Here is a 27,680-nt window from a genome sequence, read left to right as displayed (position 1 = left end):
GGAGGACCCGGGCCAGGGGGCGGGGGCCGGGCCCGGGAGGGAGGGCCGGCATTCATTTCCACGTTTGCAAACGCCGCTGCTCCCAGGCCCGCCACGCGCGCCGCCCGAGCTCCGCGCGCCCCCGCCGCCGTCTCCGCGCCCGACCCCCGCTCCTGCCCGCACGGCCCCCGATGGCGCTCGGGGCCAGGGGCCGGCGCCCGCCGCCGCCGCCGCTGCTCCTGCTGCTGCTCTGGGTGACCGGGCAGGCGGCGCCCGTGGCCGGCCTGGGCCTGGGCTCCGACCCGGAGCTGCAGATCGAGCGGCGCTCCGTGCCCGACGAGTGCCCGCGCACCGTGCGCAGCGGCGACTTCGTGCGCTACCACTACGTGGGCACCTTCCCCGACGGCCACAAGTTCGACTCCAGGTACCGCGCCCGCGCCCCGCGCCCCGCGGGCGGTCCCGCTTCCCTCTCTCCGGACAGGCCTTTCGCTCCCGGCGGACCTCCCCCAGCCCCGCCCCGCTCACCCTGCGCTCCTCCCTCTCCCTCCTCCTGCCCCGAAGCTCCCCGACCCTCGGCCCGCCTGGCTCCCCCGGCCCTCGGGTTCCCCAGGTCTTCTCGTCCGGGCCGGAATCTTCGACGTGACCTTGCGCTGCAGAGCGGGGACTAGTCACGCCTCCTCCCCCATTCCCCCCGCCCTCGCCCAGCTCATTGACACGCGCGAAACCCTTGTGAGAGCGGCGCTCCGCGGGTGGACCCGCCCCCGGGGTCCCTGTGGCTGTGCGTCTTTCCCCCCCTCCCCCCTTCCTGAGCCTTCCCGCAGGCCCCTCGCCGGGATAGCGGGCCTGAGGGCGTGGAGATGGCACAGCGTGCAGGGCAGTGCTGAGTGCTCTCCATAGAATGCTCACTTAGTTCCCACAGCCATTCCCTGGGGGTGGAGCTGTTACTACCCTCCCCGGGGCGGTGAAGTCGTGAGGCCATCGAGGCTAAGACACTTGTCTAAGTGGAGTCAGGCTGAAGGCTCGGACAATCCAAGTCCAGAGGTCACAGGCCTCTCCGGCTCCAGGCCTTCCCTCCAAGGCTTTGTTACTAACAGGTCTGTCTGTCTGTCTGGGCACATCTGAGTGAATCACCGGACGAGGCAGGGAGAACTGTTTGCTGAGCATCCGCTCCGGGCCCAGGCTGGGCAGGCTGCTCACTGAACTGGTCTTTGTAAGCACACTCTTACCTTCTCTTGCTTTTTTTTCTTTCTTCTGAAATTGCAGACATTGAGTGACTCTACAAAAGCTGTTGAGCATGCTGTGAGGCCCACAGCCAGTGCTTACATTGCTCGGCTTACTATTGTTTCAATCCTTCCTTTGTTTTGGAGCTAGAATCCACATACCAAACACTTAACTCAAAATGGACAGAACGGTGGCTTCTAGTATAGTCGCAGCGGTGCAAACATCACCACTGTCCCATTCCAGGACATTTTTGTCACTCCACAAAAGGAAATGGAAACATAGCTGCACAGAACTTTGTTCATGCATGTTCACACATCATTATTCATAGTAGCCAAAAAGTACTATCTACTCATATGCCCATCTATTGATAATGGGAAGACAAAATATGGAATAAGGACACAGCATCAGGAGTGTAATTGCTGGACCCTAAGGTAACTAACTTTTGAGGAACTGCATTTTCCAGCAGTTGACTGCACTGTTTTACATTCCCACCAGCAGTGCGTGAGGGTTCTAACTGCTCCACATTCTCCCAGCACCTATAATTGTGTTTTTAATTGTAGCCACTTAATTGCTGGTGGGTGTGAAGCAGTATCTCATTGTGGTTTTAAGTGGTAGTTCCCTCAGGCTAACGATTCTGAGCATCTTCTCACGTGTTTGTTGACCATTTGTGTGCCCTCTTTTGTGTGCGTCTTCGGTTAGGAATAGGAAAACTTTCCTGCTTACACTGGTGTTATTTAATAATTCCCACTAGGACAAGTTGTCTGATACTTTCTACCCTGTAGGCATGGCAACCACTCTGAGGCGGTGGACTAAGGCGGTGTGGGACAGGGTCCCAGGCTTGATTCCGGTCAAGAGCATGTACCTTGGTTGCGGGCACATCCCCAATACGGGATGTGCAGGAGGCAGCTGATCTATGTTTCTACCTCTCTATCCCTCTCCCTTCCTCTCTGTAAAAATTCAATGATATATATATATATTTATTTATTTAAAGAAAGAATAATAGCATCCATCAACTGCCTTGTGCATGCCCCACAATGGGATCAAGCCCAAAACCTGGGCATGTGCCCTGACCAGAATTGAACCCAGGCCCAAACCGGTTTTGCTCAGTGGATAGAGCGTCAGCCTGCGGACTGGGGGGTCCCAGGTTCGATTCCGGTCAAGGGCATGTACCTTGGTTGCATGCACAACCCTGGTGATTGGGGGAGGAGTGTAGGAGGCAACTGGTTGATGTTTCTCTCTCATCAATGTTTCTAATAGCTTTCTATTCTTCCCCTTCCTCTCTGTAAAAAATCAATAAGATATATTTTTAAAAAAAGAAGAAGAAAAAAAAAAAGAATTGAACCCAGGACCCCTCAGTCTGCAGGCTGATACTCCATCCTGAGCCAAACCAGCTAGGGCTATCACATGTGTTTACATTCATTAATTCATTTAATCTCGGATGAATTCATTTAACTTACAAAACAGTGAGATAGATACCTCATTACGAATGAAGAAACCGAAGCTCAGGAAGTTCAAGTAAACTGCCGAAGGTCGCTAGCTACTAAGTGGTGGAGTGGGGCTTTGAACCAAGGCATCTTAGTGCCAGAGCCTAGGGGCCACCATATATAGGCTGACAGAAAAGCCGGGAGCTGGGGAAGGCTTTAACCGAATGCCATGTTGGGGTGGGGTCAGGACAGAGCCCTGGGACTTCAGGGCTGAGACCTGAGGAGGGTGACAATTTACTGGGAGGTGCTGAGGGGTGAGGGTGATAGGGAGGAGAGGCTGTGGCTGGAAAAGGGAAGAGCATAGCTGAGGTCGGGAGTGGGAGCAGGGTGTTGGGGGACATTCAGTCTGTTCACTGTGGCCTGAGCTGGCAGTGGGAGTGGCCGAGAGGAGAAAAAAAGAAAGGAGAGAGGAGGCCAGAGGGTAGGCTGGGCCAGCTGTAGAGGGATGTTGCCTGCTGGGATATGGAGTATGGACACTTGGACTAAGGACCATGGAAAGCCATTGGAGAGTCTGCTTTCTTTTTTTTATTGGAGAGTTTTATTTATTATTTCTTAAAATGTATTTTATTGATTTTTCACAGAGAGGAAGGGAGAGGGACAGAGAGCTAGAAACATCGATGAGAGAGAAACATCAACCAGCTGCCTCCTGTACACTCCCCACCAGGGATGTGCCCGCAACCAATGTACATGCCCTTGACTGGAATCGAACCTGAGACCCCTCAGTCCACAGACCGAAGCTCCATCCACGTAGCCAAACCGGTTTTGGCCTATTGGAGAGTTTTAATCAGGGGAACGAGGGACCGAATTTGTGTTATACAAAGGCCCCTGTAGCTGCAGTGTGGACAGAGGGGTGGAAGGGGCAGGGCACACAGTAGGGGCTTTACTAATGTGAGGATTTCCTCTAGGGCCCCCTTCCCTTTGGGATTTTATGAAGTATTAGGGATGAGTTTGGCGTTCCTGCTCAGAGATGGTGAGGGAGGAGACATCTAAGGTGTTTCGGGCTTTGGCTGCTGGTTTGGAGATGGTGCCCAGAGGGAAATGATGGCTGTCACCCCAACCAGAGTCATAAACCTGAAAGGGCCTTTCTTTCCACAGAGCTCTCTTCCCGCACCTCTGCCTGGCGCTTGGGAGCAGTTGGTGATGGTTCAGCTTATGGGCACTTGCAGTTGCCAAGCGGTCCAGCCCTTCGGCCCTTCGCCACTGGCTTGGACCTGGTTTGGTTTTGTTCGGAGCCTCCGTGGGCTTGTTAACGCCCCAGTGGCTGCTGCTCCAGACCCACAGGGAGGACACCAGCTTCCCGCCTGCAGGTGTCCCTGGGACTCCTGCTCTCACTCTCCGGGTCTTGGAGCACCTGGTCAGCCTGTCCTGACTCAGCTTTTAGGGCTTTTGTAGTATTCCGAGCACTCTTGTCCCCCTAGAGGGGCACGATTCCTTTTTTAAAAAAATATATTTTATTGATTTTTAACAGAGAGAAAGGGAGAGAGATAGAGAGCTAGAAACGCCGATGAGAGAGAAACATTGACCAGCTGCCTCTTGCACACCCTCTACCGGAGATGTGCCCACAGCCAAGGTACATGCCCTTTACCGGAATCGAACCTGGGACCCTTCAGTCCACCACTGAGCCAAACCGGCTTCGGCACGATTTCTTTTGTTTGCTCGGATTTCCTGGGGGGACTGAAGGTTACCAGTTCCCGTTCCCGTTAGCAGGCAAACCAAGTGTCCGGTCATGTCACTCGCAGCCTGCAGGCCTTAGAGTCCAGATGTTCAGTAAATATTATTGTGCGCCTACTACGTGCCCTGTTGGGTGGGGAGCTCTGACCCAGCTCCTGGCTTCCTTCTGCCCTGCTGCCTTCCACCTGCAGGCTCTGCCTTCCACCCTTGGCCTCATCCCCTTCCTGTGCATCGAGATTCTGTTTCTTCATTTCTAGGTCGGTTCCTGCTCACCCAGTCCCTTTCCACCTTCCAAGAGATGGTTGATGGCATCTCTTGACATTAGGGAACTTCTTCCTGGTTTTCTAAGTCCTTGTTTAAAAAGAGGAGCTTGAGCCCCAGCCAGTTTGGCTCAGTGGCTAGAGTGTCTGCCTGCGGACTGAAGGGTCCCAGCTTCGATTCCAGTCAAGGGCACATGTCCATCAGGTCAAGGGCACATGTCCAGGTTTCAGGCTCAGTCCCCAGTAGGGGGCATGCAGGAGGCAGCCCAGCAATGATTCTCTCATCATTGATGTTTCTCTCTCTCTCCCTCTCATTTTCTCTCTGAAATTTTAATATATATGCAAAGATTAAAAAAGAGAGAGAGGAGTTTGGGAGCTTGGGGAAAAAATGGGCTTTGCGGACCCGAGAGAGGGAATATGTTCAGTTTGCCTTGTGTTCTTCTCAAGATTCATCCTCATTGCAGATTGAAACCTGTACACTAACCAGTAGAGCCACGGTGTTTGTGCTTTAAGAGTACAGCCAGGGATGGTCATTTCTCCTGAGGGACATGCTGCGAGGTGGTGTGTGCTTGTGGGTGTACAGCTGAGTGGGGTGCACATGATGGTTTTACATGATGTCTCCAGTCTCAGTGGGGTAGGGGCTGATAATTGTGAAGAGCATCATGGGAGAGTACAGCAAGCACCTCCCATCCCACCCCCCACCCCTTCCACATTCCCCATACCCCCATCCCCCAACCCCTGCTCGGGTACAAGTGTCAGGGGCAGCAATGAAAGGGGCTTCAGCAGGGAAGGAGCAGGGGATGAAAAGAAGCTGGTGGAGAGGAAAGGGGGGTGTTGGAGGTGCTGGGTGGTTTCCACTTGCCTTTCTAGGTCCCCTTTCCCCGTTCCAGTGATACAGGGGGTGTTATCAGTGACCTCCTTGTCATTTGGCTTTTGGTTGGGTTCAGCCAATGGGGCATCAGCAAAAGGACAGAGGGCAGGAGGTGAATAAAGATGAAATATTTATTTCCCAGGCTCCCTGTCTGTAGAGTCACTGTGGACGGTGTCCCCAGACCTAAGGTCCCAGCTTAGCTTCTGTCGACAGTGCTCCCTACTGGTCCCCTCGGGTACTGCATCTCCCTGTCATTTCTCTGCACCCTGCACACACACACACTTTTGCACACAACCTCTTTGCCTGGGATGACTGCAAAAGGTGTCCATCAGCCAGATGCTGGGCCCGGTTGAGTAACAGCTCATTCCTGAGCTCCATTTCCATGCCCGGCGCTGGGCTGGGTGCTGCACCGGAGCGTGTGCCAGTTGTACTGATCAGCACAAATGTGCTCAGGACACAACTTTATTTTTCCAGATGGCCAGGGTTTTCGGCAGTAAATAAGGCTGGCCTGCCTTGCACCGTTCGTTTCTTGAGTATGTCAGTTTTCTTTTGGAAGGGTGTTTTCTGTTTTAAGCACTTCGTTTACGGGGTCCTCAATGAAGAAATTAATGCTCCGAGGGTTGTATGAGGACCCAATGAGGAGTTTAAGGCAAAATTGAGTTTCCCTCTGTGCCTCACATCGGAAACACTCTCTTAAAAGTAATTATTAAACATTTTCATTAAATTTGGGAATTATAGTCCTGCCAGTGTGGCTTGGTGGTTGAGTGTCAACCTATGAACCAGGAGGTCACTGGTTCGATTCCTGGTCAGGGCACGTACCACTATTGCAGGCTCAATTCCTAGTAGAGAGCATGCAGGAGTCAACTGATCAATGACTCTCTCTCATCATTGATGTTTCTATCTCTCCCTCTCCCTTCCTCTCTGAAATCAACTTTAAAAAGATATCTATACTAATAAAAGGGTAATATGCAAATTGGTCAGGACACCCTCACAGTAACGACTTAATAGCAGGCTGTATGGGGTGATCAGGCCAGCAGGGGGGTTAGTGAGGGATGACCAAATGACCCGAACAGCAGACTGCGTGGGGTGCAGAGGAGGAGAGTAAGGGGTGACCAGGCCAGTGGGGGGCGGGGGGAGCAGTTAGGAGCAATCAGGCTGGCAGTTATGGGCGATCAGGTAGGCAGGCAAGTGAGCAGTTAGGAGCCAGCGGTCCCAGATTGTGAGAATTCAGGATCAGGCCTAAATCGATAGTCAGACATCCCGTGAGGGGTCCCAGATTGGAGAGGGCGCAGGCTGGGCTGAAGGGACCCTCCCATGCACGAATTTCATGCGCTGGGCCTCTAGTGTATGTATATGTGTGTGTGTAAATATATGTGTGTGTGTATGTTATATATATATATATATATATATATATATATATATATACACATACATATATACACACACACACACATATGTGTGTGTATATATGTGTGTGTGTATATGTGTGTGTGTGTGTGTATATATATATATATATATATATATATATAAATGCATTCTTTAAAAAAAATGTGGGAACTATATTAAAGTGCTGTGGATGGAACACATAGTTATAAAGTAGTTTTCAGCTTGTGCATTGTTGCTGTTTTTGCATGTTCTGAGCCTGAGGAGTCTTTGAAGCCTCGAGTTCTGGTCAGTAGTAACATAAACCCACCAGTTAGATGGTGGTTCAGGGCAGGGTGGTTCTGGCCTGGCCACGGCCACGGCCACGTGGAGTTCAGAGCTGGCATTCCAGGGAGTGGCTGTTGGCCCTCCGGAGGCTGAGGGTTAGGTGTAAAGCCGCCCAGCGCCCAAAGCTGACCTGTTCTTTTGTCCTCTGGCTTGTTGGCCTGAACTTGGAATTTTGTGTTCCATTCACTGACCTTGGAGAACGGAAGGCTATTAAATGAGCCATCAAACTGAGCACAAAGGGAGGTGGGGGTGGGGTGGGAGGAAGCTGCCCTGCCAGTGGGAGGAGGCTGTGCTGTGGCCCCAGCCTTTTCTTAGAGAAAAGGAAGAAGAGGTGGCAGTGACTTACCAAACGAAGGGCAGTGTACCCTATGAGGTACATTCCAGCCGCTCTTAATGCTTTACACACAAATGTTACATGATCATTTTGAGAATTCAGAGAGAATTAAAGGGATGACAAATCACTTGTAATCTCCTACCCAAAGATTATCATTGATATTATCTTCATGTATCGCCTTGTGGATTTTTTCGTGTGCATTTATGTAAATCCATAATGGATTGTTTTATACTGTGGCTCTGTAACCTGGACTTTTCTCTTAATGAGTGTATCCTCTTTTCCAGTGAATAGGAATCTGTTTGTTGTTGTTGTTGTTTTCCAAAAATTTAATTGAGGTATAATTGACATATGACATATTAGTTTCTGGTGTACGGCATGATGATTAGATATTTGTATGTATTGCAAAATGATCACCACAGTGTAGTTAACATCTGTCACCATACTATGTAGTTCCAAAGACTTTTTTTCTTTTGATGGGAAATTTTAAGATTTATGCTCTTAGCAGCTTACAAATATGAAATATAATATGCAAATTATTAACTATAGACCCATGCTGTACATTACATTTCCATAACAGAAATCTGCTTTTTATTTTATTTTTAAAATATATTTTATTGATTTTTTACAGAGAGGAAGAGAGAGGGATAGAGAGTTCAAAACAACAAAGAGAGAGAATCATCAATCAGCCGCATCTTGCACACCTCCCACTGTGGATGTACCCGCAACCAAGGCACATGCCCTTGACCGGAATTGAACCCGGAACCCTTCAGTCTCCAGGCTGACACTCCATCCACTGAGCCAAGCCAGTTTCGGCTTTATTTCTTTTTTAATCTGGTATTTTAAAATGGCCATACAACCTTTTTTTAATGTTTTTATTGACTTTTAGAGACAGAGGAAGGGAGATGGATAGAGAGATAGAAACATCATCAGTTGGCTGCCTCCTACACACCCCTACTGGAGATTGAACCTGCAACCCAGGCATGTGCCCTGACTGGGAATATAACTGTGACTTCCTTCCTAGTTTATAGGTTGATGCTCAACCACTGAGCCACACCTGATGGGCTAGGATGATATTTTTGGGTACCAATCACACAGAAATGGAGTAAACTGGGTGCTCTCCCTCCTGGGAGCATGTCCATGCCATTCTCTCCTCCCTTTCTATCCCCCACAGGCATGTATTCCCCAAGCTCTAAGGGACCCCATGAGTCTAGCAACCAGGGGAGCAGTGAGCAGCGGCAGCTCATCCTGGACCCACCCCCTGAACCTGTCTCCAAGCCTCCTTGTCTCTGACTTCCCAGCGAGCCAAAGCAGCCCAGCCTAGGCTCTCCTGCTGCTCCTTTGATGCCTGCCCTAGTTTCACTGCCCTAAGTGTGTTTTTACTGCAGAAAAATAAAAAAAGGAAGGAAGGAAGGAAAAGAAAAAGGAATGGAGCAAACTAATTTTAGTAGAATTGGAAGTTATATATATATATATATATAGTTATACTGATGCTATCTAACTAGATTTGCCGGCAATATCCCCAGGAATTGAAAAAAATCCCAGTGCCATAAGAACAGTTTCCATGTCAGTAACTCCTCTGCAGGCTTTTTGCTTTGCAGTGACCTCACTCCATCCGCGGGTACTCGTTCACTAAGGTGGGTTTCACTGCGGGAAACGTTATTTATGCTGTCCTTTCTCTCCCCACCTTTGGGCCGCCAGCTATGACAGAGACTCCACTTTCAACGTGTTTGTGGGGAAGGGACAGCTGATCGCGGGGATGGACCAAGCTCTGGTCGGGATGTGCGTGAACGAGAGGCGCTTTGTGAAGATCCCCCCGAAGCTTGCTTACGGGAGCGAAGGCGTTTGTAAGTGTTCGTCTCGTGTCTGTCCACACATCTGCAGAAACAATCGGACGTTTGCAGGCTGTTCAGTCAGGCAGATGGAAGGATCCTCGGAAGCTTTAGATTGGGGAGGAAATTAGGAAGCAGCGAACACACACACACACACACACACACACGCACACGCACACAGAGCTAAATTTTCTCTTAAGGTAATTTCTTCTAGCTATGAAGGAAGGTGTTATTAACACAGGTGTCGTGAATGTTACACTTGCTGGGAGGAACATTTTATTTTTCTGTTTTCTTTCTATTTCATTTGGAGGACATGGGGGCTCAGTTTGGAATTGGAGGCCCCTTGAGCCCTGGACTGCAGCTCCTTAGTGTGAATTCTCTTTGATTTCCAGCTGGTGTGATACCCCCGGACTCAGTGCTGCATTTTGACGTGCTTCTCATGGATATTTGGAATTCGGAAGATCAGGTTCAGGTTCACACGTACTTCAAGCCCCCGAGCTGCCCTCGGACCATCCAGGTGTCCGATTTCGTTCGGTATCACTACAACGGCACGTTCCTGGACGGGACGCTGTTCGACTCCAGGTAAGCCCCACATTCCTGCTCGAATCCGTGCGCTGCCCCGCGCTCCTCCATCTCACCTGCTTTTCATACCCACGGAGGAACCAGACAACGGACTCTTCCCAGCATGCACCAGCATTAACTGCTTAGTGCCAGAGTCCATGCTGTAAAATATCTTAGGAAAACCAACGAACAGGGTTTACCTAAATTAACAGTGTTTTCAGGTCTCATTAAGTGAAGGGCCCTATGACCAAGGAGTTCATGCATGTTTTGGCCTATTTTCATAGGGAAGCCTGCATGGATGTGACACTTGGAGAAGTGTAGGCAGAAAGAGCTTAGCTGGGAGTAGTGAGCCTGTCCCCTCCTTGTAGGTGTGTTTGGCTGGACAGAAGAACAAGCCTAATTTTGTGAATCGAGGTGGCTCAGTCACATGCTTTTTATAAATTCTAGGACGTGTGCTCTGTGACTAGGGGAAAAGATCCAGATCCGCTTGTCTCCCGGGATGGGGATGGGTTCGCTGTTCCGCTGAGATGTGGGTAACAAAACCCTGCTGAGGGTGAACTAGAAACGTCCTTATGGTGTGGAACTCCTCCCCTTTCTCGTTGGTTTGCAGCCATAATCGCATGAAAACGTATGACACCTACGTGGGCATCGGCTGGCTGATTCCTGGGATGGATAAAGGGCTGCTGGGGATGTGTGTGGGGGAGAAGCGCCTCATCACCATTCCCCCTTTCCTGGCCTACGGAGAAGACGGGGACGGTAAGCCCTTCTCTCACGCCACTCTCACCTGTTCTTTTAGAGAGAGAGAGAGGGAGGGAGGGAGGGAGGGAGGGAGAGAGAGAAACAATGATGCGGAGAGAAACATCCATCAGCTGCTTTCTGCACGCTCCCCGACCAGAGATGGAGCCCAAAACCTGAGCGTGTGCCCTGACTGGGGATTGAACCGGCAGCCTTTTGGCGCACAGACAACACTCAGCCAACTGAGGCGCGCACTGGCCAGGGCTGTCCTTATTTTCACTGCAGTGGTTAATGCGACTTGCTACATGAAATCCCCAGACCTGTTGGTCTGGACTTGCACTGTCCACGGAGGTAGCCATTCGCTACGTGTGACTCTGTGCTGGTACATGGCCGAGGGCTTCTGTCCTGGATGGTGCAGACGCAGCATTTCTGCCCCCGCAGAGTCATGTGGGGCAGTGCGGGTCTAGCTCATCCGCTCTCTGATGACTGAGAGTCCGGAGCCTCGTGTGTTCACGGTCATGAGCGTTCACAAGGAAGCCATCTGCCACTGCCTTGTAAGCTATGACCTTGGGCGCCAACCACTCCCTCGCCCAGTGGTCGGCAAACCGCAGCTCATGAGCCACATGCAGCTCTTTGGCCCCTTGAGTTTTTAGCAAAGGCCAGCTTAGGAGCACCCTAATTAAGTTAATAACAATGTACCTACTTATATAGTTTAAGTTTAAAAAATTTGGCTCTCAAATTTCAGTCGTTGTACTGTTGATATTTGGCTCTGTTGATTAATGAGTTTGTCGACCACTGCCCTAGCCTATGCTTTTCCCACTAGTGAAATGAGATTCAAACTAAACAGTCTAATCTTTTTTTTAATAATATATTTTATTGATTTTTTTCACAGAGAGGAAGGGAGAGGGATAGAGAGTCAGAAACATCGATGAGAGAGAAACATCCATCAGCTGCCTCCTGCACACCCCCTACTGGGGATGTGTCCACAACCAAGGTACATGCCCTTGACCGGAATCAAACCTGGGACCCTTCAGTCCGCAGGACAGTGCTCTATACACTGAGCCAAACTGGTCAGGGCTGGACAGTCTAATCTTATCAATGCGCCTGTTGTCTCATCCTTGCCCGTGGACATTCATTTGCCTTGGCTCCCAAATTCTTTTGACATCATCCACATGCACCCGACATACATAATAAAATTAAATGTCTAGCTAAATATGAGGAATATTACTTATTTATTTTAAAGAATTAATAATTTAAATATTCAAGATAAAAGGTTTGAAAAATAATAACTCTTTAAAAACTTTATACTTTAATACTGTACTCGGCTGTCTAGGTATTACTTTGAATAGGTGAATTGTATGGGAATTATATCTCAATGAAGTTGTTTAAAAAAAAGACAACAAATAGTAGGTGATAACGCTAGGAAAATTTAAATGCTGGGGTGACTTTTAAGGTTTTCTTCTTTTTCTCTTAAATTAAAAGATTCTGAAAAAGTACAAGAGATGCATATCCTGCCCTGGCTAGCTTGGCTCAATGGATAGAGCATCAGCCTGTGGACTGAAGGGCCCCGGGTTCAATTTTGGTCACAAGGGCACATGCCCAGGTTGCAAGCTTGATGATGTTCTGTCTCTCCCTTTCCCTTCCTCTCTGAAATCAATAAAAAAAGAAGAAAGATGCATATCCTCCTGCATACACACACACACACACACACACACACACACACACACACACCCTCAGGCTGGGCCACACCTTGCATTCCGGAGGCTGACTCAGCAGCCTGTTTCAGCCGGATTTCATCACCCCCCTGAGGGATGGACCCAGAGCCCCTGAAGGGAGCACAGCCTTGGCTTGTGTAACCGGCAGCTCACTTGCCCAGGCCTCCTCCTTCGTGTGGTGGAACCGTGGCAAGCGAGAGGGCTGAGGTCGGTGGTTCCTCAGGGAACCTGCTTTCATCCCAGAGTGCTGGGTGTAGAGGTCATGATCGGTGGCTGCTGATCTTTGCGGGACCAGCTGGTGCTCAGGAAGCTCACCATGTGGGTGATATTCAGTGACTCCTCACTGTCAGGAAGAACCAAGGGAGGCAGTGCCATCCAGAAGCGACATAGAAACGACTGAAGGACTCTTTATATTTTAGGTTGTGGGTGTCTCTTTTTCTCTGACCTCAGCTAACTTTAGTTTTTATTTAGATCTTGTTTTGGAGTCACCTCGAGCCGTGGTCGGGAAACTCATTCATATCAACAGTACAACACTTGAAATTTCTTTGGAGAGCCACGTTTTTTTAAACTTAGACTTCTTCTAACACCACTTCTTCAAAATAGACTCGCCCAGGTCGTGGTATTTTGTGGAAGAGCCTCACTCAAGGGGCCAAAGAGCCGCATGTGGCTCGCGAGCTGAGGTTTGCCGACCACTGACCTAGAGGATTTAATTATGCATATTGTCTCTTAAAAAACAAACGAACTGGCTGTGAATTCCAGAGAACAAGTCTAGGTAGAAGCAGACCCCAGCTTTGGAATGTGTGCCTTTATATGTCTGACACTTGGATTTCGACACACACACACCCACAGAGGCTTGTGCTGGAGTTTGCATGGGGGGGGGGGGGACCCACGTGGCGCCTTGATTTGCCAGCACAAGCAGAGAGACAGCATGGTCGGAGCAGTCTTTTATGTCATTAATATCCCTTTGCTCCTTTTTCTGAGGGAGTCTGGCTTCAGGTTGTGCCTGCCGGCCCACTGTGAGACCCCACCCAGGGGGAACCAAGACGAGGAAGAACATTGGTTTGCTCTGCTTGAAGACGGGGTGTTGAGGGGGTAGTTCTTGCGTCCTGATTTCCTGACCTTCCTGCCTCCCGCTCCAGGGAAGGACATCCCTGGGCAGGCATCGCTGGTGTTCGACGTTGCCTTGCTGGACCTGCACAACCCCAAGGATGGCATTTCCGTGGAGAATAAGGTGGTCCCCGAACACTGTGAGCGCCGCAGCCAGAGCGGGGACTTCCTCCGCTACCACTACAACGGCACGCTCCTGGACGGCACCCTCTTTGACTCCAGGTGAGGACCCGGGTCCGAGTGCCGCCCTGTCCGTGCTGACTTGGAGTCAGTGAGTTCAGCTCTGACACAGGATGCTGTTTGCTGAACCGAAGTCCTGTAGAGGCTGGTGGATCTATCCCCCGGGGGCCTGTGGGACCAGAATCTGCAGAGAAAGAGGAGAGGCTCCCCTTCGACGCCCACTAACCCCCTCTCCTGTGCTTAGCTCTCCAACTACACCCTCAGCGGTGGGGCCAAGACGGGGAGGGGCCAGAGGGAGGGCCAGGCAGTCGGCTGGGAAGAGAACAGGCCTGGGTTCCAGTTCCCGTGCACTAGCTGCGGACAGCATCTGACCTCCCTCAGCTTCAGGTTTTTACCTGCAATGAGCACCTTTCTCACGGAGAGGGTTAGAGACACAAGGGAGCCAAAACCAGTTTGGCTCAGTGGATAGAGTGTCGGCCTGCGGACTGAGGGTCCCCGGGTTCGATTCCTGTCAAGGGCATGTACCTTGGTTTCGGGCACATCCCCAGTGGGGGGCGTGCAGGAGGCAGGTGGTCGATGTTTCTCTCCATCGTTGTTTCTAACTCTCTATGCCTCTCCTTTCTCTCTGTAAAAAATCAATAAAATATATTTTTAAAAAAATACACAAGGGAGATAAAAGAGCTGGCCAAACGTGACAGGCTTTCCTTGCACTGCAGGGACTGGCTGGGTGTGTCAGCTGCCACCCTAATGGCCCAGCCTCTGTTGTGATGCAGAGTCCTGTTTGGTTTTGAAGGCTCTGCCCAGGTGTGCGATGGCTGGGCATGCCTGTGTGAGGCGTGTCTTGCTCCCTCCATGGCCTGTGCTGTTTGGAAGCCACTCCTGCAGAGCAAACAATGCTGACAGCAGACTCCTAGTCCGTCCCAGGCAGGAGATTTTGAGCTTATCTAGTCAACCAGAAATACTCAGCAGAATTGTTATATGGTATTATTTTATTTGCATAATCCTTTCTTTCTGCATCTTGGGTCCCTTCTAAATTTTTCATTTGGTTTTCTTTTTTTGGGGAAAAAGTAACAGTCATGGTTCAAAATGAAAACCACATATGCATTATGAAATGTTGTACTCCCAGTCTCTACTTTATTATATAAGGGAAACAATTCAAAGGTATGTAATCTATATTAATAAAAGGGTAATATGCTAATGAGACCTTCCGAACGAAGCCATGGTGGCGGGCTGAGGCAGAAGTGGTTCGGGGTGATCAGGCCAGAAGGGGAGGGCAGTTGGGGTGATCAGGCCAGAAGGGGAGGGCAGTTGGGGTGATCAGGCTGGTGGGGAAGTGCAGTTGGGGGCAAGCAGGCCAGCAGGTAGAGTGGTTAGGGGAGCTCAAGCAGGCAGGCAGGTGAGAGGTTAGGAGCCAGTAGTGCTGCATTGTGAGGGTGTTGTCCGACTGCCAGTTTAGGCCCCATCCCACAGGGGTCCCAGATTGGAGAGGATGCAGGCCAGGTTGAGGGACACCTTCCCCACTCTCCTTTCATGAATTTCGTGCACCGGGCCATTAGTAGAATATAATAATTTCCCATCAGCCCCTTCTTTTCTCACTTCCAGGGTAAATATTAATAACCTTCCACAGTCCCTCTCCACTCCTATGAATGCATTCATGCTTAAATATTCAATCCATCTGGAATCAGTTGTATTCAGTGTGACAGTAAGCATCGAACTAGTTTTTCCAGATGGTGAGCTAGTGCTTCCAATGCTCGTTATTGAATAGCTGTTTTTCTCCTCACTCATCAAATATCTGGCTTTTATTACGTACCAAATTCTCAAAATATGCTTTTGGGTCTTTGTCTAGAATTTTTATCCTTTTCCATTGGTCTAATTCTTCCTGGGCCAGTGTCACACCTTAAACTGTTACAGCTTTCTAATTTGTATGATAGGTGGTATTCTTTTTCTTTTTTTTTTCAACAATATTATTTTCTACTAAGTGATACATTGACATAGTTCCAAATCTTCAAAGTATAAAAGTGTGTACAATGCGGAATTGCCCTCCTGTCCTTGTCCTTGACACCCAGTGCCCCTCTTCAAAGGGAAGCAGTATTATGAATTTCAGTGATCATCCATACATGTACATTGAAATACATATTCCCCTATTTTAATTTTTTACAGGAATGAGAGCTTGCTATATCCTACACCTTCAAAACAGCATTCTTTTTTTTTTTTTAAATCCTCACTCCAGGCTATGTTTTTATTGATTTTTAGAAAGAAGAGGGGGGGGGGCAGAGAGAGAGAAACATGATGTGTGAGAGAAACATCAATCAGCTGCCTCCCATATGCACGCACCTCGACCAGGGGGATCGAGCTCACAACCCAGGCATATGCCCTGACCAGGAACTGAGCCAGTGAACTCTTGGTGCATGGGACAATGCTCAATCACTGAGCCACACCAGCCAGGACTGTTACTACCATTTCTTCACGCCCCTTGGCTTTGTGGTCTCTGAGGGTGCTGAGAAGGAGGACCCTCCCAGCTCTCCCCACCTTCTCTGAGCCAGTCACCCGGGGCTGTGCTCAGTGAGGGGACGGGGGAGTGACTGGCTCCTCCAGGACAGGCTTTCTGCCCCAGGCAGGGTGGAGGGCGGCTGCCGATCCCTGTGGCTCAGAGCTGGGTAGTAGACGTGGCAGATGAAATTTTATGATTTTATTCTGGAATCGTCAGGCTTTAAGAAATTACTTCTTGTTCTCATCAGACTCATGATTCTTGACCTCAGTTGGCAGCTCACCGCTGAGCGGAATGCTTGGGCTGCCTGCCAGTGGCATTGGGAAACCCAAGTCTTCACCAGACACAGCGTGATGCACGGAGACACAGCAGGGAGGATGCGCCGGGCGTTGGTGGGGACAGAGGGAGGATGCACGGGCGTTGGTGGGGACTGCTGAGTTCGGTTGCTCTCGGTGCACACGCTGCTTTTCTGGCCGTCCCAGGTTCCTGTCCCATCTGTGCAGGTGTCCTCGTTCAAAACTGGACATTGTCCTTGGATGCACTGAGCTCCTGATAAGGGCTCCCCGTGATGCTTTTTTCATCAGCCGGACGGGCTGCCAGGCGGCTGTCTGTTACTTTAGCTGCATTGCTGTGGCTACTCCTCGGTGCCGTGTCCCATTCATAAGGTGACCAGAGGCTGGAGGGCTTGTTCCGAGGCGCCCCTGTCACAGGGCAGCCTGGGCGCTGGATGTGGACAGAGGAGCCTTTCCTGGCTGTGTCCTCGGATTTGAAGGTTCCCTGTACTTCCCAGCTAAGTTAGCTCACCCTCCCATGCACCAGGAAGTGGCTGGTTCAATTCCCGGTCCAGCACAGGCCTGGTTTGGGGGCTCGATCTCCAGTAAGGAGGCATGTACAAGGCAGCCATCCCTGCTTCTCTCTCATCAATGTTTCTATCTCTGTCTCCCTTTCATTTTCTGAAATCAGTAAAACCGTACGTATTTTTAAAGATAAGGTCACCGTGCCGAAACCGGTTTGGCTCAGTGGATAGAGCGTCGGCTTGGGGACTGAAGGGTCCCGGGTTCGATTCCGGTCAAGGGCATGTACCCTGGTTGCGGGCATATCCCCAGTAGGGGGTGTGCAAGAGGCAGCTGATCGATGACTCTCCCTCATCGATGTTTCTAACTCTCTATCTCTCTCCCTTCCTCTCTGTACAAAATCAATAAAATATATTAAAAAAAAAAAAAAAAAAAAAAAAAAAAAAGATAAGGTCACCGTATTGGGGGACTGGCGGCCTCTGCCTCCTGCGGCCTCCCCGTGCTGACGTGCGTCACAGCTGTGGTGTCCCCTCGCGAGGAACTCTCTGTTCTTTTCCAGCTACTCTCGGAACCGCACCTTCGACACGTACATCGGGCAGGGCTACGTGATTCCTGGGATGGATGAAGGCCTGCTGGGCGTGTGCATCGGAGAGAAGCGGAGGATTGTGGTCCCCCCTCACCTGGGGTACGGGGAGGACGGGAGAGGTGAGTGCCGGCTGCCTGCAGGCAGTAGCCAGGCCCCTGGCCTTCACAGCCAGCGTGGAGACTCGAGTGCAGCCAGACTGGAAGGCCCAAGCAGCTGTCCTTTCTGGGGGTGCTCTGCCATTGCCCCTCGTCTGATAGGATTATGGCTGGCTTGGCAGGCTGTCTATATGTATGATATTACCTTTTCTGACTACCCCTGAGCCTACATGTCTTTGGAATTTCCTTAGGCCGGTTGTATTCCTTAGGCTGGAGAAGCATTTTCTTCCTTCCTGACGTAAATCCCCCATGAACGCAGCCGCCACAGGTCACAGCTCAAGCCACATCGAACAGGCCTCGCTTGTTTGCCGAGTGTCTCGATGCCCATTGTATTGTCTCTCTCTAAAAAGAATGTATTGATGGGAAGACATTCGCTTACATGATCTTTCTCCCCTTGGCTTTCTGTCAGAGAATTATGTGAGGTTCTGGGACGCAGGGAAGGAGGCTTGTCAATTCTCTGGGCCTGAGGCTGCTGCACCCCATGTTGCTGTGGGGGCGGGACGCTCTGACCTGTGACACCCGAGGTGCATCTGTGCGGAGTCCACCTCTGTTCTCTCTCGATTGGCACCCGATGCTCATCCCTGAGGGACTGACCCCGGAGGGTGTGAGGACACAGAGGAAGCGTGTGCCCAGGGCGGGCACGCAGCAGCCGCAGCCATTGCTTGTGGACGAACGCTGGGCTCTCCGTGGGGTTCGCAGGCTCACCCCTGGCAGCGCGGTTCCTCGCAGCCATTTCCCCACAGGCTGCTGCACAGGCTGCACGCGGTCACATACGCGCAGAATGTGAGCGAAAACATTGTTCAGAGGCAATGTTTTCAAAGCGGAGATAACGGGAGATAAAACTGTAGGGATGATTTTGTGCAGAAGAAGCAAATAGGAGGCGCAGTGAAGGCACTGGGAGCGTGTCCCGACCCGCGGGACAACAACGGGGGCACGCAGGAACCACCTAAGAGAATGAAACAAACAAGGAACGCGAAAGAATGGAGGCAAGACCAGGTTCTGATCAAGCCTCAGTTTTATTCTCTGAAATGGCTGTATTTATACAGCAGAGACAAAGGGGGGCAGGGCCGCCCATGCAGAGGGGTCCCTGGCAGTGTCCATGGGGGAGGATCAGGAAGGGGGAGTTGCAAAGATGTTAACATTCCAAGGTGCAACATTCCAAGGCTGGGCTATCTAGGGGGGAGGATCAGGAAGGGGAAGAGGCAGGAAGACAGGAGATGCTAAGCCCCAGGTTAATCTTATCTTCTGGCCAAGCCCTCAGGGCACTGCATAACTTCTGCTAGAAGGAACTTAATTCTATTTCCTTAAGACTGAGTTGCTTGCCTCAACTCTGCTGGCTCCCAACAGGGGCGGGGGCCGTGCTGCAGCAGGAGCGGGGTGCGGGCGGGGTGGGCCCCGGTGGGCCCCGGCTTCCCCAGGAGCTTGCCGTTGGTCTTCTTTCTCTGCGCAGTGGCTCTCACCCACAGCTGATTTTCCCATCTCCCGTCTGGCCTCTGGGTGGAGGGGCCGAGCTTTAGCCCCGAGGTCTGTGCTGAGCTCAGCCAGGAATCTTCCAGGCGCAGGGATGCCCTGGGGCGGGAGCTCATCATCTGGAACTGAGAGTCCGAACTGTGCTCTCTACTGGCTGCCCGACCCGGAGGAGGATGGGGAAACTGCCTGTTTCCCCATCCATAACGTGAGGCCCTTCCAGCTTCCTTCTTCCAGGGTTCTCTAGGGCAGCGTTTTTCAGTGTGCCGCGAGATGTTGCCTGGTGTGCCGTAGGTGCAGACAAGACAAGAATTTTATAATTTTTCACTATTTTGTTTACTTAATATTTCATAATAAAGTAATTATAAAATACTTTCTTTGTGTTTATTTGATTCCTATTCAAGAGAATTACTTTATATATAGTCAATATAGGCGCAGAGTTAAATTTTTTAACATTTTCTAATGGTGGTGTGCCTCGTGATTTTTTTCATGAAACAAGTGTGCCTTTGCCCAAAAAAGGTTGAAAAACACTGCTCTAGGGCTTCATAGCTGAGTCCCCGTGCCCCTCATGGGACGGTGAGGGGTGAGGACATCCTAGGTGGTGGGGCGGGGGGAGTGGCGGTTGGGGGGCTCCCTCATTCATTCCCGTGCCTGTCCTTTAGGGAAGATCCCCGGCTCAGCCGTGCTGGTGTTCGACATCCACGTGATCGACTTCCACAACCCTTCGGACTCCATCAGCGTCACCTCCCACTACAGGCCCCCCGACTGCTCGGTGCTGAGTAAGAAGGGGGATTACCTCAAGTATCACTACAACGCCTCGCTGCTGGACGGGACCCTGCTGGACTCCACGTGAGGGCCCTGGGGGACGCGGGGGGTGTGTGTGGGGGGCAGAGGATCCTCCTTTCCTTCTCATCAGGTCCTGGCCGAGGACTGTCCCCTCCCCCCCTGCACAGCTCAAGCCCTCATCACTGCCCGGATGTGTCCTTCTCAGAGTTCCCTCTGCGTGGCCTCCCCTACCCCTGAGACATCATCTTTCTGAAAAACACATCTCCTCTTTTAGTCTCTTAACCGCTGCCTTTACACATTAGCCCGCAGATGGGAGCCAGGCTCCAGAGCCTGGCACGCCAGGCCGTCTCTGTCCGTCCGTCTGTCGGCCTCACCCGTCTTGTCTTCTGCTGGGGCCCGGTCCCGCCTCCCGGGCGCCCTGGGCAGTGGGGCCGGAGGCGCCTGATGCCCTTTCCTCTGTCAGCTTCTGCCCTTTCTCAGACCGTCCTCTCTCCTTAGGAAGGATCAGCGGCTCCCCCCTGGAGTCTCCTCCCGGTGTTATGCGTTCCCTGCCTTTCATTTTCCTTTCTGTCTCCGCGGCTGGTCTGAGGACCCAGGGACACCAAGGCGTTTACCGTGTTTGCGCTCCTCACGGAGCCCGGAGCGGAGCGCAGGGGGCGTTGTGAAAAGGTTCAGGGCTGAGGTGACTCTGGAAGCACATCCAGGGAATCGGCCGTATGAACCGGTGTCAGGGAGCCTAGAGGAGCTGTGTTTCTGATGCACTGAATCTTCAGATGCGTCTGTGAGTTAACACAATATTCTCTTCTTTGGGGAAAGACATTTTCAGCCTTTTAAAAAAAATATGTTTTTATTGACTTAAGAGAGAGAACAAGGGAGAGGAAGGAAGGGAGGGAAGGAGAGAGAGAGACAGAGAAAGAGAGAGAGATCTGCTGGCTCCTACACCCCCTACTGGGGCTCCAGCCGGAAACTGGGCATGTGCCCTGACTGGGAATCGAACCCGAAACCTCTCAGCACAGGACGATGTTCAGCCCGCTGAGCCGCACGGCCAGGGCAGCCCTGCTTCGTACGTACCTCAGCGCATCGTGTTGGCGCTGGGCCTGGCTTGGCGGCCCGTTTGGTCTTGGGGAGAAGGAAGGGCTTTGAATAAATCTTTGTGCCGCACTTCCCCCGCTCCTCTGCTTCTGGCTTCTGAGGGCGGTGTGGAGGGGGAGCCAGGCCAGGAGGGGAGCGCGAGGGGCAGACCTCCAGACCGTTCTCTCTGCGGCCGTGAGAGCCCGCGTCCCGGTGCAGTCAGCGAGCTCGTTTGCATCGGAATGTGTGGATGAGAAGCATCATTTGAGGAAACGTAAACACTGAGGAAGTAAAAACGCTTCCCCGAAAGAGCGACATGCTGCCGGTGGAGGCACGTGTGCCGATGCTGCCCGTGGTGGCACGTGTGCCGATTGCTGCCGGTGGTGGCACGTGTGCCGATGCTGCCGGTGGTGGCACGTGTGCCGATGCTGCCGGTGGTGGCACGTGTGCCGATGCTGCCGGTGGTGGCACGTGTGCCGATTGCTGCCCGTGGAGGCACGTGTGCCGATGCTGCCGGTGGTGGCACGTGTACCGATTGCTGCCGGTGGTGGCACGTGTGCCGATGCTGCCCGTGGTGGCACGTGTGCCGATGCTGCCGGTGGTGGGACGTGTGCCGATGCTGCCGGTGGTGGCACGTGTGCCGATTGCTGCCGGTGGTGGCATGTGTGCCGATGCTGCCCGTGGTGGCACGTGTGCCGATTGCTGCCGGTGGTGGCATGTGTCCCGGTCACAGAGATGCTGAAACGTGGGGGAATGGGCGCTATGGAGTCAATGAAAGAGGCACTAGCCTCGAGGGCGGAGGCTGAGATGGACCAACATAAGCACACCTCCTTGCACTAGAGTTAGAAGCCTGCGGAGAGGAGGGGAGAGGAGGGCAGGGGAGGGGAGGGAAGGGTGGGAGGGAGGGAGGGAGCGTGGCTTGTGGTTTGGGGGTGAGTGCATTTAGGCCTGTGAGGTTAGGACCCGATCCAGGGCCAGTGGCGGCTGTCACTGTCACACTCTTGCTAATGCTCACACTTTGCTGGTGCTCCTCTGGCCTGGGAGGGGGACCTGAGGACAGGGAATGAGCAAAGGGATTGGTCCTGGTGGGTTCAGGGCGAACTTCTCCGGTGGGGAGGGAGAGTCAGCCGCCCCCCCCTGCCCCCCCACCCGCCCGAGGGTGTTTGGGGGCTCACGCTTCTCCCAGAGCATCCGGAAGCCATGCGGCCTCCCTCCTGTGCGCAGAGGCCCCGCTCTCCGCCAGGCCTCTGTGCCGTGTGTAATCCACACAAAGGGTGGTGCCCTCGCTGGGCTCTCAGGGGGCACGTTTCACAATAAAGAGATGAAGGGGAGTGGGCGGCATCTGCCCACCTGTGTGTGGAATGGAGGGGTGGGTGGGAGGCTTCTGGAAGGCGGAGCCTGGTCCCGCCTCGCCCTGGGAGCACTGCAATCAGGAGGCAGGGAGTAGGCTGTGGGGGGGGCAGAGGGGAATGTGGCGAGGGGAGGGGGAGCGGACGACAGGAAGGCAGGAAGCTTTCAGAAGCTGGGAATACACCAGAGGAATGAGGAGAATGTCAGAGACACTGGAGGGAAACAAGGAAATAAGTAAGAGGATGACCCAGGAGACAGAACTTGTGTGTGTCTGTGTGTGGGTGTGTTCTCAGGCAGGTGCAGGAAAGCACGGTGCTTGCTCCGAGGTCCTCTCTGGAGTGCACACTGGCCCCGGAGGAGGACTGGGGATCGCTGTGTGAGTGATCCCTGAGGCCTCGCAGCCCCGTGGGCCCCTGGGAGGCCCCGGTCCAGGAACAGCAGTAAGAAGGCGCCTCTGTGCTGCACACAAAGGGGGATTGTGTGGGGGCGGACAGACGCCCTCCCTCGGGCCCCGGGCCCTGGGCCAGGGCTGCCTGTGCCAGTTGGCGGGCTTCTGCTCCGCCCCAGGTAGGGCGGATGCAAACCCTGCTTTGGTTTCCTGGCCCCAGAGAACCAGCCGGGCCCTGGGAACCAGCTGGAGGCGGAAGGAGCCTGCAGGGGAGGCTTTTCCACAAACCGCGCGCCTTCCCCTGCAGAGCTCAGTACAGACACCCAGGCCAGGAGGTGGCCTTGCTAGATTACCGCCTTTTCACTCTCAGACCCCACTGAAGTTTCCCTAAGTGTTCCCCTAAGGTCCTTCCCCTAAATGATTCTCTCTCACCATTAACGTTTCTCTCTCTCTCTCTCCCCCTCTCCCTTCCTCTCTGAAATCAATAAAAATAAAAATAAAATAAAAGTCGGTTCCAAGATGTTCTCACCCTGAACACATCCCCAGCCTTCCTCTGATTTCCATCCGGACGCTTTTGGAGATGATTTAGGTGTTTTCACTTCCGTCTGTTTCTGTCTGCAAAGTGCCCCTCCCTGCGGGGTTGCCCGTTTCCACGGGGCCTGTGCCGCTGGGGCGACGAGCTGTGCCAGGGAGCGTCCCACGAGGACACTCAGGCGCCGTGGGGGGACGACCTCACCAGGGATGCCTCTGTCTCGTTTCCAGGTGGAACCTGGGCAAAACGTACAACATCGTGCTGGGGTCCGGCCAGGTGGTGCTGGGCATGGACATGGGGCTCCGCGAGATGTGCGTTGGCGAGAAGCGGACGGTGATCATCCCGCCGCACCTGGGCTACGGGGAGGCCGGCGTGGGTGAGTGGCCGTGCCTTGCTGTTGTTTTTTTCAGGTTAAATTTTTTAAAAAAATAGAATTTTATTGGTTTCAGAGAGAGAAATATCTATTGATTGCCTCCTGTACCCACCCCAGCCAAGGACTGAACCCACAACCTGCATATGTGCCCTGACAGGGGGTCGAACTGGGGCCTTTCAGGGCATGGGGTGACACTCAACCAACGGAGGCCCACCGGCCGGGGCTCCCCTCCCCTTTGTCACCCTGCCCCCCAACCCTGCTGCTTCCATGTTGAACCCAAAGATTGGATTTAAAAAATATATATATATTAATTTTATTGATTTTACACAGAGGAATTGAGAGGGACAGAGAGTTAGAAACGTCGATGAGAGAGAAACATCGACCAGCTGCCTCTTGCACCCCCCCCACTGGGGATGTGCTTGCAACCAAGATATATGCCCTTGACCAGAATCGAACCCAGGACCCTTCAGTCCGCAGGCCGACGCTCTATCCACTGAGCCAAATCAGTCCCGGCCAAGGATTGGATTTTTTTCAAAAAAGCATTTGGCCTATTTGGGCGACGACCCCGTGGATTCGGAGTTGACGCAGGCGAACGCCCCAGGTCCTTGGAGGACGCCGGCCGGGCTGCGGGAGCAGTTCCCGGGTTTGTGGTGGCCGGCATCTCAGACCACGATCTGAGGCATCCCTTCCTGTCCTCCCAGCTCTGAGTACCGGGGGGTGCCCAGCTCTCCCTGTGGTCTCCGCTGGAGCCTGTGAACCCCCAGACACACAGGAAGCAGTGTGTTTTGGCTCCTAACCTGGGTTACAAGTAAATAGACAGTTTGTGCTTATCCATATGGACACGTACATTTAGGTTTATCTGTAACAAGGAAACTCAAGTTTCATGGAATACTTATCCTTTTTATGTGCAAGGTACCCTGATTGTTTTATTCGGTTCCTTTATTTAAAATAAATAAATAAATAAATAAATAAATGCTGGCCTGGCAGTGTGGCTCAGTGGTTGCATCCTGTGTGGGGCGTGCAGGAGGCAGCTGATCCATGATTCTCTCTCATTGATGTTTCTCTCTCTCTCTCTCCCTTCCTCGCTGAAATCAATACATCATATATATGTATGTGTATATCTATCTATCTATATATATATATATGTATAAATATAAACATAAATATAAATAAAATGCTGGTCACACCCTCTAAGCTGACTTGGTGACTCACCAGCAGTCACTGCCTCCCGTTGGGAAAGCCACGTGCTGATGCTGAACTTGTTTGCTGTCCCAAGAACTGCCTGTCCCCATGAGGTGGAGCCCAGGGTGGGGCAGGAGGGCGGCTGAGGGGCCTGTCCACTGCCCTGCAGTGCTAACAACTCCCCCCCCCATCCCTGTGGGCGAGCAGATGGAGAAGTGCCAGGCAGTGCCGTGCTGGTGTTTGACATTGAGCTGCTGGAGCTGGTGGCCGGCCTGCCCGAGGGGTACATGTTCATATGGAACGACGAGGTGTCCTCCAACCTCTTCGAAGAAATCGACAAGGACGGCAACGGAGAAGTCCTCCTGGAAGAGGTACCTGCCCTTGGCGGGCGGGCGGGCGGGCGGGCGGGACCTGGGAGCTCAGGGAGCCGTCCTGGGCCCGGGGCCTTCCTGGCGCGGGGAGGACACCTGTGCTCACGTCCTGTGCTGGGAGCACCTGCACACCCGGGCACCAAGCGCTTCCCCACATGCTCTCTCATCCACGCTCTGCAGGGACGGATGGCAGGGTCTCGGCTCTGGGGCGGGGTCCAGTTCCTGGGCGCTCCCTGCATGCCTGGCGTGCTGTTTGCCCATCTGTCAGCTTGCTTGGTCCTCACGACAGCCATGCAATCGTCCCTGGCTTTCAGAGGGAGCAGCCGTGCACCGAGAAGGTCGCTGACCTGCCCAAGGTCACCCAGCTCCCAGCGGTGGAGCCGGGATCCATATCCCTGTTGTGCCTCCGGAACCAGACACCCTGGTGGAGCTGGGCAGTAGAGTCCTCTGTCACAGCCCCGCTGAAGTCCACTCCCCCCAGCTCCACGCCCGCCCTCCCCGCCCTCTCCCCTCTCTCTCACGCCATCAGCATCTCCCCGGCTGCTGGCCTGCTCACAGTAGCCCTGACCCTGGTCTTGTCAGGGGACCGGTGCCTTTCGTATTGCTGAGTCCAGTGGTCAGTCCTCACTCTCTTACCGCGACACAGCTGGCACCTGCTCACGCCACCTGCTCTCCCCGGCCTCCAGAACCCTCCCCGGTGGCTCCTCAGGAGCCTCTCCTCCTCTCCCCTGGCGGGTCTGTGAACCCCGGGCAGGCACCCACCCGCCTTCGCACCCGCTCTCCCCTCTGCCCCAGAAGGCTCTTGCCAGGGACAGCGGGCACCTTCCCTCGTGCCCTTCCAGCCTCTGCTCAAGCCTCCCTGTGTCCCCGGGTCGGACCCTGATCCCGAATCCATACTTCACCCCCTTGGCATCTTCCTCACTTGGCTCTACTTGTTTGTTTTTCTAGAGCAGTGTTTCCCAAAGTGCGGTACGCGTACCCCCAGGGGTACGGGAAGAGTTTGGTGGGGGTACGCGTTGCACCGGAGTTTGGTGGGGGTATGCACTGCACCGTGCTTGGCTGCACCTAATTCTACGTTCTCATGAGTACGAGGGGTACTCAGTGTTACGAAAATTATAGAAGGGGCACACATATGTCAAAAGTTTTGGAAACACTGTTCTAGAGCATTCCCCTGTCTTCCTTACTATGGAGCTTATTTTGTATGTTCATGTTTAATTGTGCGTCTTTCCTACCAGGACATGCTAGTTACAGGTGCAGGAAGCCTAGTTTGGGCATTGATGCGGCTCTAGGACGAAGCGGACGAGACATTGTTCTTGTGTGAATGAATGATGAGGGTGGGGGCATCCTCAGGGGCTGGGTGGTCCGGGGCCCGTCTTTGTGCGGAAAGAAGGGCTGGTTGGGGGGACGGGGAGCTCCAGCAGCCGCTGGGGTTGGCCGCCTGGAACCAAGGGGCTGCTGGGATCACTTCGTGGGCAGTTTCTCACCTGCATCCGGAGGGGAAACCAGATTGAGTGGCTCAGAGGATTTCCCGTGTGCGAGCTCAGATGCAGGGCCCATCCGTGTGGGCCTGGGCGTGTGTCTGACCTGCCCCTCTCTTCCTGTCCAGTTCTCGGAGTACATCCACGCCCAGGTGGCGTCCGGCAGAGGGAAGCTCGCCCCCGGCTTCGATGCCGAGATGATTGTGAAGAACATGTTCACCAACCAGGACCGCAACGCGGACGGCAAGGTCACGGCCGAGGAGTTCAAGCTCAAAGACCAGGAGGCCAAGCACGACGAGCTGTGAGCCTGACCCGCCCCGGTGTGCCGTGGCGGCCGAGCGCGGAGGGCGCCAGGCCCTGGCGGAAGGTGAACTGTCAGCAAGGGCCGCGGCCACACAGGCTGGGCGGGCACACACAGGACCGGGGCCCAGCGCCGGGGATTAGACTAGATCGGCCAGGGGCCTCCGCACGGGGTGGGAGGCTGCCAGCCATTGTTCTGGGCCTTCCGGCTGGTGTGTTATCGAGGGAAATAGTGTCGTAGAGAAGCTGTGGCCATCCTGCAGGGAATGGGAGAAAATCCAGGATATCTGGTAAGGAGGATTAAGACAATTTTTTTTTTTTTTTAACTTGCTGGTGTTTTATAAGCGTTGTCCAGACAGGCAGGAAAAACAAAGGGCATGGCAGAGACTTCCCAGCGGCCTGTACAGCACCTTCTGGTCGGCCCAGCCTCCAACTCCACCTCCGCCTCCACACACACACCCAGCTTCCACCTCCTCCTACACACACACACACACACACACACACACACAGCCTCCACCTCTGTCTCCACACACACACACACACACACACCCACCTCCAGCTTCCACCTCCTCCTACACACACACACACACACACACCCCCACATCCAGCTTCCACCTCCTCCTACACACACACACACACACACACACAGCCTCCACCTCCGTCTACACATACACACACACACACACACAGCTCCAGCCTCCA

The 27,680-nt window shown here is 53.1% G+C and overlaps 1 protein-coding gene across 1 annotated transcript; it reads left to right on the top strand.

Annotated features, from left to right (window-relative positions):
- The first annotated feature begins 41 nt into the window (after positions 1–41).
- FKBP9 (FKBP prolyl isomerase 9) lies at positions 42–27,299 on the top strand. The gene is made up of 10 exons (XM_036429894.2): positions 42–403; positions 9,229–9,374; positions 9,752–9,941; positions 10,531–10,676; positions 13,510–13,699; positions 17,499–17,644; positions 19,810–19,996; positions 23,505–23,650; positions 25,037–25,200; positions 26,807–27,299. The coding sequence occupies exons 1-10, from the start codon at positions 171–173 to the stop codon at positions 26,981–26,983; spliced, it is 1,725 nt and encodes a 574-aa protein (XP_036285787.1). The 5' UTR covers positions 42–170; the 3' UTR covers positions 26,984–27,299.
- The last annotated feature ends 381 nt before the right edge of the window (positions 27,300–27,680 follow it).

Source organism: Pipistrellus kuhlii, unplaced genomic scaffold, assembly GCF_014108245.1.
Source record: "Pipistrellus kuhlii isolate mPipKuh1 unplaced genomic scaffold, mPipKuh1.p scaffold_m20_p_10, whole genome shotgun sequence".
In the NCBI taxonomy this organism is placed as follows: domain Eukaryota; kingdom Metazoa; phylum Chordata; class Mammalia; order Chiroptera; family Vespertilionidae; genus Pipistrellus; species Pipistrellus kuhlii.
The sequence above is the reverse complement of the archived record's forward strand: the minus strand, read 5'-3'. Positions and strand labels throughout refer to the sequence as shown.